The sequence below is a fragment of the Xenia sp. Carnegie-2017 genome, unplaced genomic scaffold, assembly GCF_021976095.1.
Source record: "Xenia sp. Carnegie-2017 unplaced genomic scaffold, XeniaSp_v1 HiC_scaffold_6, whole genome shotgun sequence".
NCBI classification, from domain to species: Eukaryota; Metazoa; Cnidaria; class Anthozoa; order Malacalcyonacea; family Xeniidae; genus Xenia; species Xenia sp. Carnegie-2017.
This window is the reverse complement of record NW_025813526.1, coordinates 16,983,082-16,996,376: the sequence shown is the minus strand read 5'-3', so window position 1 is coordinate 16,996,376 and position 13,295 is coordinate 16,983,082. Positions and strand designations below refer to the sequence as shown.

The following is a 13,295-nucleotide window of genomic DNA, read 5'->3' as shown; positions in this document are numbered from 1 at the left end:
ATTGAACATTTTTAGACGCAGCATGAACATTCAAATTTTTGGTGACCTTTTTAATTATTTTACAGTCAATGACTGACAAAGCCATTGTAAAATTTTTGTGTATCGTAATATGCTAGTTTGGAAACCTTCGCACCGTATGATTTTGTTACTAAAAAGCCAATGACCATCTATCTTGTAAAAATTTAGTCACTATTTTTTAAAACAAAGGTTTGTCAAAAATGATTACAGCAAGGTTAGTACTCCAGTCCATTATGAAGTTCAATAAACCACTATCCTCAGCCTTTTTTGCGCACTCTTTTAGTCATACCAAATATTAGCTAATACATGGCCATAATGTTTCTACTGCCAGACAATGTTGATTACAATTTTGTAATGCTCAAAAATACAAAAACCGATTTCTTCAAATAAACACTGTTCAAATCAAGTGCTCATTTTCTCTCTTTTCTTTAGAAAAAGCCAAGTTTATTACTTAACAATATTAATTAGCTATGTCGAGAGTTTATATTGTTTGTTTTTTTACTTAGTCACGTGTTTGTTCCTTTCGTGACACCCGCGAGTGTAAGAAGTATAGAGGAGATTTTATTGGTTCTTGGACTTGGCGTTGCTCATTATCATACGCGTGAATTTGCTAATTCGCATAAACCGTTTTCCGCTGTCGCACTCATTTCGATGATTCAATCTGTGATTGCAAACAAGGCAAATTCGGGTTTTTCCACTTTTCATTATTTCTGTTACAACAAAAAGATTCAAAGAGATCCGTGTTTGGCAAGCAACTTCAGACACCAATAATCCAGAAATACAAAGACAAACAGATATTTGAGGAAGGTGAATGAAATAGTTTCTTATAACTTCATACTTATGTCGACATATAAATTTTCAATCAATAATATAGATTCGCTATTTTTCTTTATTGTGAAAAACCAACATTATAAAGATAAAACGCAATGTAACAAGTATATACTAAAGCAAATTTGTGACACGAAATTGTGTTTAATTGAGCAATTTTTAATTACTTAACGCATTTGGTCAGAGCAAATTGTTGATTCTCTTCCTTATTCGTTCATTATGACTTTATTTTATCAAGATTGTTACTTTAACGTTAATGGTTTTAACCCAGAAGTATCGTTGCATCTTTGTAGATGTAGATCTTCCACGTTAGTAGAGTCCTGAGAAAGACTGCTGGTGTTGATGATGAATCACGTTTCGACAACATTAGCGGTAGTCATCTTCAGATCGAGTCAAGTAAGGAGTCGGGTAATAGTATTTGTTGTTTTGTTCACACGTCATCGTATTGTCTCTACAGGAAATGTGTGGGTATCAATTGTGCATTGTCATCATGAAAGTAATGTTTGATGTTGTGAATAAATTGTTTTCGTAAAGTGCTGGTAATTGTTGTGATCTGTTCAATAGATTTGTTCTAAGTTGGTATACCAACTTTGAAACGTAAGCCCTCCATTTTCTGTAATCAGTGCTGTAAGTAATGCATTTTGCCGAGTCCCAATGAATGCTGTGTTTTGTCAGTTAGTGATGTTCTGCACTGTGATTAGTTTTGTCTTGTTTCTTTGTTCTACGTTTGTTTTCAGTAAGAGTTATGTTTAAGTTCCTGTCAGTCACACCGATGTAGAAGACATGGCAGTCCGGGCAGTTTTTTCGGTAAACTGCACCTTAGCGCTCATTTGATCGTTCATTGTCTTTGACGTTTGTTAATACTTATCATAGCGTTGTGATTGGTTTATGTGCGGCACGTATGTTGTATGGTCGTAAAGATACGCGAGATAGTCTCAGACGTACCTTTGAATTAAGAATGGTGGCTTCTGTTGTTGTTGTGTTGTTCGATTCGTTGTTCCTTGTTCCGTTGTCCGTCCATCCCCCCCTTCCATGTCCACTATGTCCACCCTATATTTCCACTCTGTATTCCACCCTCCACCTATGTGTCCACTAATCCCACTCTATGTCATACTGCCTCCCCCCTCACTTCATACCACTGCCTCCCTTCTCACTCTTTGTCACTTTCAGAGTCTCCTACTCAAACTATGTGTCACTCTATAGTCCTCCACTCACTCTATATGTCACACTGAAGTCCTCAAACACCCTTTGTCCCACTGTAGTCCTTACTCACTCTATGTCACACTAAAGTCCTCCACTCACCCTATGTTATACTGTACTGCCCACTTACTTCTTGTCATACTATACTCCCCCACTCACCCATTGTGTCACACTGTAGTCCCCCACTTACCCTTTGTGTCACACTGAAGTCTCCAACTCACTCTATATGTCACACTGAAGTCTCCCACTCACCCTATGCCACTAGCTGCGGAGCTTGATATTTTTGTGAACTTTGCAAATGCATGTTTGAAGATGCATAAACGACAATCTACGACGCAGAATAAATTGCTTTTCAAAATATAGAAAATTTCCCTAACATTGCAAAGGTCGTTCGACAAACTGAAGGTTTCAACGTTATCAATAAAGCGTAAGCACTAGCTGCACTAAATATCATTGAATGATTTCTGTTGAAAAGGTCAACGTGAGTTTAGTTTTATAAATTAAAGCACGACGTACTGATCGACACAAACTATTGTAACTACAAATACAATATATAATATAGATCCAAAATTTATAAACTAGAGCAGAATCAGCCAGAAAAATGGTTACGGTTTCCACACAGAATTTCCCTCATTATTGATATTTTTCTTAATTTAAATAAACTTCCCTTCTCTTTTATAATTTCTCACTTCGACGTATTTCCTTGGTTATCGCTTTTTTACTTTCGTCAGTTCACAATGTAGACTTCGAGCCATATTTAATGTTAGCTAATAAATACACTTTACAAGTCACTACACACATCAATTTTCTTGTCTTCAAACACACACACACGATACAGAATCGATGAAATAACGGGACTATATAGTGGACTGTAAATATTGTCTACTCTTTGTAAAACCTTACTGCAGAGAGAGATCTGGGATAATTTTGTCGTAATTTCCAAAATTTTTTTGAAACGGTAAAAGTCTGATCTATGGAAAATGCTGTAAATCGTTGCTGTTGACATATTAATATCTATTAATATGATTGGTTGAAATTTTAAAAGAAATAAAGCATTTTATTTGAATCTAGTATTTATAAACACAGGTAATTTTGTTAATGTTTTTGCTTTTGACAGAGACGCAACAGATTTATACACAAGCTCTACGAGTACAAATCATCAAAACGCCATGTCTCTTGATAACTTACTGCTCTCCATATTTCAATTTTTTACGAACAAAGCCCGAGATGCTGCAGCAGACAGGCTAGAAAACGGTGACGTTGGTAATGAAGGACTTCGCGAACTTATCAAGCGAGATTTACACGAAATCGAAACAATGCTAGATAATCTTTCAAAAATAGACCTTTTCTCCAGTTTGAACTATTTGGAGGAAGGATTTATTCTACTTTTTAATTGCATTGACGAAGTAGAAAGTGATAGAGAATGTGAAGAAGCAAGTAATAATGATGAGTCTCAGGCAACTTGTACTGCCATCACCACCAAGTATGATCTTTCCCGTGCAATACAACATTCAAAGGAATTTGAATCGGCAAAGGATCGATTTAAAAAATCCCGTGAGAAAGCAACGGATGTTTTCAACAACAAAAATTTAAGCTTGGAGGACAGAATATTTGCCGCAATCGTTAAGATCATGGCACAAATTTTTGAATGTCCGGAGCATCGAAAGAATGCCATTGATTTATGTTTATCTTATATAAAAAGGCTGCATGAATTGGACGGTGTTCGTAAAATGTTCTCTGTTTCTATCGGTGGTGGCATCAGAGTAATGTTCAAAAAGTCTCAAAGAATGGAAAACATGAAGTCTGTCATTCTTCTCAACCATCATTTATATCAGTTCATTGCAAGGATCAACAACAATCATGATCATTTATCAACTTGGCCAAGTATTGAACTTGGAGACGGAAAAATATTTAATCCAATACGGGACTGGCGCAAGCAATTTGCTGTCGAGTCTTGGTATAAAAATTTGATTGAATCTTCCCAAGAAATGGAAAAAATGAAAACCATGATGTTTGAACTTTTGGACAAGATGACTATAAATGAATATTTTGCTCCAATATTGACATCACCAGTTGAATTAGTTATGGATTTTTTAAGAAGTGATATTTTGGTTGCTGGAGGTTTACCTATTGATTCTTCAAGGAAAGTAGAAATTTTTTCTTGGAAGGAGAAAAAATGGCTTGAGATTGCATCAACGGAAAATGAACACTTTAGGGCTTCATCATCTATTTATAATGATAATTTATATGTTGTTGGAGGATTTCACTGCAAGTCAATAGAGACATTTAAGATAAAACAGTTTCCTTTGACATGGAAGACATTTCCTCGAGAGCTTCCTTATGCATGTTATGGTCATCAAACTGTTGTTTGTAAACAACAAATTCTTCACATTGGAGGACGTATTCGTGATGAAGAATCAGATTTGATTCGTGAAATAAACATTACCGGTACAGCATCTCATGTTTTAAAGGAGTTGTTTCATATGCCTGAACCACGGTGGAGCCATGGAGCTGTTGTTGTTGATGACAAAGTTCTTATTTTTGGAGGACACGGAAAAGATTGGGAAGTTTTGTCCAGTGTTTTGGAGTTTGATCCAAGGACTATTACATTTAAGGAAATGGCTCCATTACCTTTTCCATTGACTGCAATGGCAACAGTTCAATGGAGAGATCAAGTTGTTCTTCTTGGAGGTTATGATGGAAATAAAAGGTTGAACAGTGTTAACATGTATGACATCAAAACAGGTAAAGTCACAACCTTACCATCCATGATGGAAAGAAGATCCATGTGTTGTGCAGTTATAACTGGTGATACAATTGTTGTCATGGGAGGCAGGAATGATAAAGATGAAAGTCTTAAGTCCGTGGAGTGTTTCGAAAAGGGAAGTAGTTCTTCATGGGCATATCTTCCTTCAATGAATTTTTCACGATTTCAAGCCATTGCTGAAGTTTTACCTTTTGGACAAAAGTATGTCTAAGACACAAAATTTCATTAAGTTATGGAACGTTATAACTCATTAATGCTCGTTTGGACTATATTTGATGATAAATTTGTAAAATTTAAAATATATAGTTCAAAAGCTCATATAATCATTAACTATTTTGATAAATTTCTGAAATAGGTGAATGGCTTTTGTATCTAAATAAGTTTGAGTTTTTAGAGGATAGTTTATACCTTTTTTCCTGTGTTTGTTTCATTGCAGTTTATTGAACAATAAAATACATGTTTTCCAGGGTAAAACTTACTTTACTTAAAATATTTTTCGTACTGGAAAATACTTTATTTCAAAGTTTACCATCCAACGCATTTACAAAAATCTACTAATTATCTTAATTATCTTTCTAATTACCATTTTAAATGTTGTGAAGAAACATATTATGTAATTAACCTCTCATTTGCGAACACAATCACTTTCTGCATTACTGAAGTACAAATATTTAAGCCTGGTTCACACGAGGAAAATAAGCACGAACGTCAAGACTTTTGTTTCTATTGCTCTAGAGGTTTATGAAGACAAACACATTGGGATTTTCTTTAAATCTTTTTTTGTTCTTCTTTTGTTCTTCTCCTAGCTTATGTTGAATTTTTTCCTTATACCTGCGCTTATGTCGATGCTAATGTCACATGCTTCGTTGATTATCTTTGTTTTATCTTTTGTCTACGCTTCTGCTTATCCTTTTATTTCACTAGTGTGAACAAGCTGGCTTTAATCTTAAAACTCATTTCTTAGAACCATTCCTTTTATTATGACATTAAAAAATAACAATGGGAAAATCAAATCCAAAATTTGTTTTTTGTTTTTGAAATCAAAGATTGAATTCAAATTTTGTTTTTTGTTTTTTTGGTGTTTCACGAAACTTAAATTTCGACTTAATTTTTTGTTTTTATTTGTAACGATAGATTGTTCGTCACTTTGTGTAGAATTGATATACAACTCTTTTTGTTACCTAACTAAAAATCTATTCGTGAATTCGGTCTTGTTTGTTGTCGTCATTTTGTTTTGCTGTCGTATGTGTTGAAAATAGTCGACCACTTTAACCTTACTAAATTACTCATAGTTTCGGTAGGCTTAAATAGTTTAGTGGAGATTCGCGTGCCCTTAATATTTTTAATATCCCCGAAGTCACCACAAAGAACGTGGCAGAATTTTGGTTTTTTTTGGCTCTATATTATGCAAATCTCATCTTTATTTCTACTTTTTCTTCCTTCAGTGAATGAAAACAGAAATTTTTGCACAGCAGAAGCCAAAAAACACTCACTTTCTACTGATTTTTCGGGGAAAACACACTTTTTCATGGGCTTGCCTATATTAGTTTGTTGATGAATATTTAAGTGTGAGCAATTGACTTGTATTTAAAATACATCCGGTGATTAAACTTTCAAAAAGCATAATTTAAACGTCTGACTGACCTCGTGGCACCACATACCACAGTTGCACGCTTGTCTTGATTGAAACCACGAACGTTCACTGATTCATTTGACGAGCCTCTTTTAGCTAATTCTTCATGGTGATGAAAATCAGTTTAGTTAAAACGGATTGTTCGAATTACCTCGCGTTTAAAGATCAGATTCCACAGCAAAAATGCTGTCAAACAACTCCACTCAATAAGGTATTTATATTCAATGGCATTATGACATGACAAGATCAACTTAGATTTTGTATGTCTGTAGCTACGTTTGTTGAAACCACCCTTTTGTGGCAATAATGTTAACTTTGTAAAAACTTTAATTGTGCGAAAATTGTACTTCGCGACAACACAAATGATACACACCAACCGTAGGAGAGTCTGTCGGTTTTTTACTTCTACGATGAAAATATATTTGTGTTCATTCACTGGAAAAATAACAATGAATGAAATTTATGTAATTCATTTTTTAAAGACATGAATAGCAATTTTGCTAGAAAATTTACGTTTATGGAGTAAATCATGAAAGGCTGGTTTCGACTCGTTGCTCTGTGATAGCAGACCACATTCGACCTCAAACCTCCCCGGCAGAGGAAAGATAAACCGTTTACAATCAATGCAAAGATTTCATGAACAACGAGTTTCAAAATCCTGTTCATGACGTACAAAGTAATGTTGGAGAGCAACACTTATATTCTTCCAGCACAGAGTACTATGAAATGCAGAAAATCATCTCGTGTGATTTTTCTGTGAGCGCTATAATTCTCGACGCTCCTATTTTTGTAACTTCCGGAATTGGGACCTACAAAGATTTTTGATGTATTTTTCATGCATATTTTCCGAGTGTCTGCAAATCACAGATATCACTAAAAACGCTTTTTGTCTCTGCTTCTGCTGTGACTCTCAAAGTGTTGCATAACATAAAAAAAGTTTCAAGTGTCTTGTCCGATATCGGCTTTGCTGTAAACGCCGTTAAATGTCCAACATGTCGCTGATAATAGCTAATATACAGAGTACAGATTTCTAAAATATCGGTTGCACTATTTTCGGAGTGATATACTGACTTTGCTACCATTTTCTCATTGTTTTATGTACTTCAGTGTAATTTAGGACGTATAAGAGCGTGGCACTGCAAATTCAGTAAGTTGAAATCTTAAACTTTAGTCTTCGTGAGAGCCACATGCAGCTTAGCTTATTCAGGTGGGAAACTAGAACGCTAATTGGGTGGGGGTAAATATTCATATATTTAGCTCTGTCCTGTTGACTTCTTGCATGTTGGCCATATCCTGGAACTGTAAGATTAAGATCTATGGTTTGGGTAAGGGATCATTTACTAATATTTGTAAGACAAGGAGTTAGTACCACGAAAAACATGGGATATAACTTCTGACTCTGTCCCCTTCACCGGAATCAACAAGTTTATTCGTAAAATAAATCAATGACGTCATGTTCTTTTTGGTGTACGTAGTATGTAGAATGAGTACGTGTGAACCAAGAGATTGGGACATCCCAGTGTCGTATACAGCACAGAACACGTTTAATCCTATGAGAAATGTTGTGGAGACAATCCACATCGAGGAAAATCCTCAATTGGAGTTGATTCGTCTCACTGTTGGTGAGTAGTTTCCACATTTTATTTCGTAGTGGCAGCATTGAAGTAAGCGGTTTAAATCAGAGCTAATGTCAAATTACTGATTTCTGTGTTCGCTCAGTGGCAGACTTATCTTCCGTTGCATTAACCCCCGAGAACTCCGTCCAGGCGACTTCACAATTCTATAGGATGATTGTATTTTCTTAACAAAGAAGAAACTTCGTTGGATTTCAAATAACGTTTCATTCTATCTATTGCCCTGTTTAAATTGTTGCCGTTTTTGAAATAATTCAAAACCCGTCAGGTCTCTTGATGACGGTATCTATAATGGATAATATATTTTCCAAAGTTTCTAAACATAGTTGTACGTGATGGGGAGGGGAGCAAGGGAGCAGGTGCTCTCAAAGAAAGTTGAGACTAAAAACTTGGGCAACTTTTCAACGTTAGTCTGGCTAAAATACGGTGGAACCTTCATTGTGAGTTGGAGGAAAAATTTACTGCCCCCCCAGAAGAGATACCTTCCGTACGCCTGTGTTTCTAAATCTCCGTGTAACAGCTAGGTCTTTGGATGACGGTATCTAATAGACAGTATTTTTCTAAAGTGCTTAACCTCTTCCGGAAAATTTTGCTTACGGAGAACTAGCAATACATACCACTATCCAAAAATATCTAAATACTTGTGCATTTACAATATTGAATATATTCAAAACAGCCTTTTTCATTATATTTAAATTAATTTTCATTTAGAGTGCGGATGTGCATTCACAGTTTCTATATACAAAAAAATTACTGACTGACTCACTGACTCACTGACTTTTTTAGTTTTTTACATATGCAAACTGTTTATTTCCAACTAACAAAATAGATGCTATACAATATATTCTTTTGCAAGTAAGAGCACAGCAGCAAATATACTCTAAAACGCCTAATACATGCGTTGTATACGGTTGTGGGAATTCGATGCGTGGGATTCTATTTTTCGATGACGATAGAAATGAACAAAAAAGATCAAAGCATTAAGTCGATTTTGTGTGGAGAAAACGTTACAAAAGTATACAGACTAAGTACTGGAGGATATGCTCTAAGCATTTTGAGACTGACTCCTTTGAAAGGAGGTTTGAGGAGTTGGTAAGTTAATAAATTAATAAATTATCCTCTACTTGTCAGAGATGAACTTTGGATAACGGACTATCCAACTATTTTCAAATTCTCGGCAGAAGATTTTCAACATGGATTAAATCCCAGGGTGTAAAAAAGGTTATTAGATGTTAATATGAAATAGGACACTGAATATGTGAACTACTGGTTTCTATGTAGGAAAAAAAACTTTCCAAGTATAGAATGTATGCTAGATAGTTATGTCTATGTTGTTTTTTGAAATAAACTATCAGTTTCTCGTGTCGTTTTTGGTGATATAAAAGAAAATTCTCGACATAAATACAAAAATTGGTGATTTTGATTAAAACGTCTATATTGAATATTTGTCTGAACACCCACACTAGTAAAGAAGAAATTGAAGTAAGAAAAGACATAGTTACATAAGGTTGAGTGATATGATTGTTATACGATTTCACAGTTATTACAATTTTTCTTATGTTATGGATAAAAGTTAAACTTTGCTAGAAGAGTGTTTTTCAGAAGGCACGTGTTATAACACACATGCTATTGTGCTATATTATGCGTCACAGAGTGTAGAAAAGTAGTTCAAGTAATCTTCGTGCTGAGCCAAAGTTTATTGTATTCTACTCTCAACTAATTGCCCTGTTCCAATTTGGAAAAGTTAAAAATGAAAATTGCTTGTTTTTGATGTAATAAAATTGCGTAATACATTCGATTTAGATGGATCAACTTCAAAATTTACATTGGAATTTTCTGTATTCGATAGAAAAATAAATTAAATTGACTTTTCAATATACTGTGCTTTTATAATTTCCTTGTAGATACAAGCAACAAATAACAATCTTTTGACGTCAAATTGACGTCAAATGTCGACAATAATAAAATATCGAACTTTTGTACCTTTTAAAAGATAGTCATCTTCACATGTAAACATTTGTATTTGTGCGTAAAAGAATAAAAAATTATGGAAAATCAATGGTTTTTAAAATGTAATTATACTCTGTAATGTCATAGCAGTGTGATGTCATAACATTAAAATTTTGTGATGCAATAACGTGTCATAAATTACTGTGATGTTATAATACTTGAATTATTAGAAAATATTAAATGTTCAATTGTTAAATGAACTTGCAAGTTAAAAAAAACAACCTTTTATCAAATAAAAAATGCTTTTAAAATTTGAGCATTTGTTTCTGGATTTTAAGTTCATCGTATTATTTAATTTCAGCTAAACGTGCTTGTACCGTTTGTGATGTGATAACAATTATATTCAAAATTTAAATTGTTGTAGAAGTCAAAATAATATTAGTCATGCAGTTCCACTTAAAAAAAGACAATGGCATTTATAATTTCTTTGCAAAAGCGCATTAAGCAGATTAAATTTCACGTCATCAACGATTCAAACACGTTTAGCTAAAAACAAAAAAATGAATTAGTCTAAATCACAGAAACAGATGCACTAATTTTAAAAGCATTTTTTACTTCGTAAATGGTTTTGTTTTTTATATAACTTGAAATTTCATTTAAAAAATCAATATTTAATGTTTTCTAATTCGATTTAAATAATAAATGCATTTCCGAGTTATATAGCAACTTTAAGTCAATGAAAAACTTTATAGAAAGTTCACCGACAACTTTCTTTCATGTCTTAATTATTAAGGAACTAATTTTGTAAACTGTAATTTTGAAGCCTAAACTGGAATAACCTTCATATGAAATTACAATAACATGAAAAATATTAAAGGAAACAAACGTATTAGTAATTTTCCTATTGACTATTAAGTTAATTTGAATATTCAATGGAAATGCGTTGATCTTTAGAAATGTTAATCATTTTAAAATGAGCCCTACATGGAGCAACAACTTGTGCACAAAAAATGTTTAAGGTTACTCTTGACGATCTTTTTTATTCAAAATTGTTACCAGTACAACTGGCAACTTGTGGTTGGCAGTATGTGGCAGGATAAACTATATGTGTGGCTCAACTTTCAAAGTAGTAACAATTGAACTTAATTGTAATGCATGTGATTTCTAAAGTTTTTTGAAATTTTTGAAAGAAATTCTTATTGTGGTTTTATGAAAAAGTAATACAATTATTTAGATGGCATGATTTTAAACAGGTGCAATTACCATAAAAGGAGGCAGTAAAATTTATTCCAATGGAATAAGTTATTTTATGTGCGTTATACTTTATTTTAAAGTTTTAACCTTTACTCTCTATGCGTTACCAAACGACAAAATGAAGAAAACCATCCAGAACTCAAAGTACCAAAAAGATTAAGAAGTAAAGGGTTAAATTATTTAGTCATGGGCATTTTGCAACTGAAAGAAATCACAAAACGTTAAGAAACGTAAGAAGGTTTTTATGAATCGTTTCCTTGAATAAATTGCTTTCAATGGGGGCAGACCTTTATTTTAAGAGTTTATAAACTAGTATTTAGGGAAAATTTCCACATAACTGAATACTCAAATTTTTTCTTATGATATCCACACCTAAAAATAAATTATTGAAAGAACATACGGTACTAAACAAATAAGTAGGTAAAATGACTCTTCAAAATGAAAAATGTTGAATAAATGGCCTTTTGAAGACTTTAGGCTTTGAGATTTAGTAATGATTTCTATTTTTTGTTCCTTAATCCTGTTATTCAAATAATCATTCGAGTCATTTCAATCACCACTGTCGTCTCTAGAACGCTGGCCGACAGTACATATTGATCCTAACGCCTAAAACGACTCAACAGATACACAGAAAATGAGGACTGAACTTCACCAAACTTAATCATTTCAGAGGGAAACCGACGCACCTGATTAGGTGTTAAATGAAAAACTCAAGACATTCAGGTTCAAAACTCTATTGTGTAAAACACTGAAGATTTCGAAGCAGCTAAGGCTCTATTTGTCAATAATGATATCAGTAAAACTGATTTTACGAGAATATAGGACTCTTTAGACTGGAAAATCTTCACTATTTTAAATTTTATATACGATATATTTGTACTATTTTATTGTTTCTTTAAAGCAGCACGTCGTAAATTAAGCAATACTCGAGATTCTTGCAGTATGGTAGAGTCGTGTCTTTTGCCTTCATATGGATCAGTTAAATTTGCAATCAAACCATTTGGTAAAACAATACTTTGAAATTTAATGGCATGGATTCGCATATGGCCACTCTATATTATTCTTTGTTGTATTTTGAGCGTGGTATTTTTCGCACAGTACCATCAAAAAATCCAAAGCAATTAACTAATGGAGCAACACGATCATTTACTGCTTGTGAATAGTTGTGCAGCTTGTCCTGAGATAAGAAAGGTTGGTACAAACTTGCCATGCAAAAACATATTGTTTTTGTGTATTATATCCAACACTTTATTGAAAATAAGGCACAACTCTGATCGGCTTCGTCCAAATCTATGAGCCCTATTAGTATATCGACATGGGTATGACAACCTCTTCAATGCAATACACAGACTTTCTATACCACTGCAAACTGCATCTTGATCACATACAACTGTATCTGGGATTCTAAAACATCTCATCAGTGACGACAAATCATCTTTCTGAAAACGTAACTCAGTCACACATTCAACATCATACCAACTGTCTTAAACTTATTAAACTTCCAGGGAAGGAAAAAGTGGTTTTGACATATTATAATTATAATGCAATACGAATTCATCGTCGTCAATTAAATCATCGGCATACGAAAAAATTAAAGCATTACAAACAGCTTCAAGACTGCAAGGCGACATGATTATGTCAAAAAAAATAAACTTTTTAATCACGACATATGATGATAGCAAAATATAAGTAAGACAACATAAATTTGGATGTTTTAAATTTTATCAAAATACCATGAAATACTAAAACTACACGACAAATAGAAATATACATTATAAAATGTCACTTATCAAGTTTTCTATCAATTTACAATAAAATATTGCAGTGCTCTATTTGCTTTACTACATATTCCTACATTCCAAGTATGCCCAATGTACCAATCATAAAAAATGACGAAGTAAAATAGCCTAACACTTCGGATGCTCATTCGTACAAATAAACCGTGGTCTTTGCATATCTAAATCACTCTTCACATGAAAGACGACGGCGATTTCGACCCAGACCGCCTCGG

At 33.6% G+C, this 13,295-nt stretch overlaps 2 protein-coding genes across 5 annotated transcripts in view; both read left to right on the top strand.

Annotated features, from left to right (window-relative positions):
* Positions 1–551: 551 nt before the first annotated feature.
* LOC124457820 lies at positions 552–5,287 on the top strand. 4 transcript variants are annotated; one of them, XR_006952815.1, is made up of 2 exons: positions 552–825; positions 1,140–1,177. XR_006952815.1 is itself a non-coding variant. In XM_047008012.1 (2 exons), exon 2 carries the CDS (start codon positions 3,216–3,218, stop codon positions 5,022–5,024), a length of 1,809 nt encoding a protein of 602 aa, XP_046863968.1. In that variant the 5' UTR covers positions 581–825; positions 3,166–3,215; the 3' UTR covers positions 5,025–5,287. The 4 variants fall into 4 exon arrangements, 3 of the variants coding, with proteins under 3 accessions (XP_046863968.1, XP_046863966.1, XP_046863967.1); XM_047008012.1 differs by lacking the exon at positions 1,140–1,177 and adding an exon at positions 3,166–5,287 and having other exon boundaries at positions 581–825; XM_047008010.1 differs by lacking the exon at positions 552–825 and adding an exon at positions 3,164–5,287 and having other exon boundaries at positions 860–1,254.
* A 1,255-nt stretch (positions 5,288–6,542) lies between these two features.
* Positions 6,543–13,295, top strand: part of LOC124457825 (neurogenic locus notch homolog protein 1-like) — a 30,619-nt gene continuing 23,866 nt past the window's right edge. The window contains exons 1-2 of the mRNA XM_047008016.1: positions 6,543–6,657; positions 7,922–8,068. Coding sequence (XP_046863972.1) covers positions 7,930–8,068 — 139 coding nt within the window. The 5' untranslated portion in view covers positions 6,543–6,657; positions 7,922–7,929. The remainder of the gene's footprint in view (positions 6,658–7,921; positions 8,069–13,295) is intronic.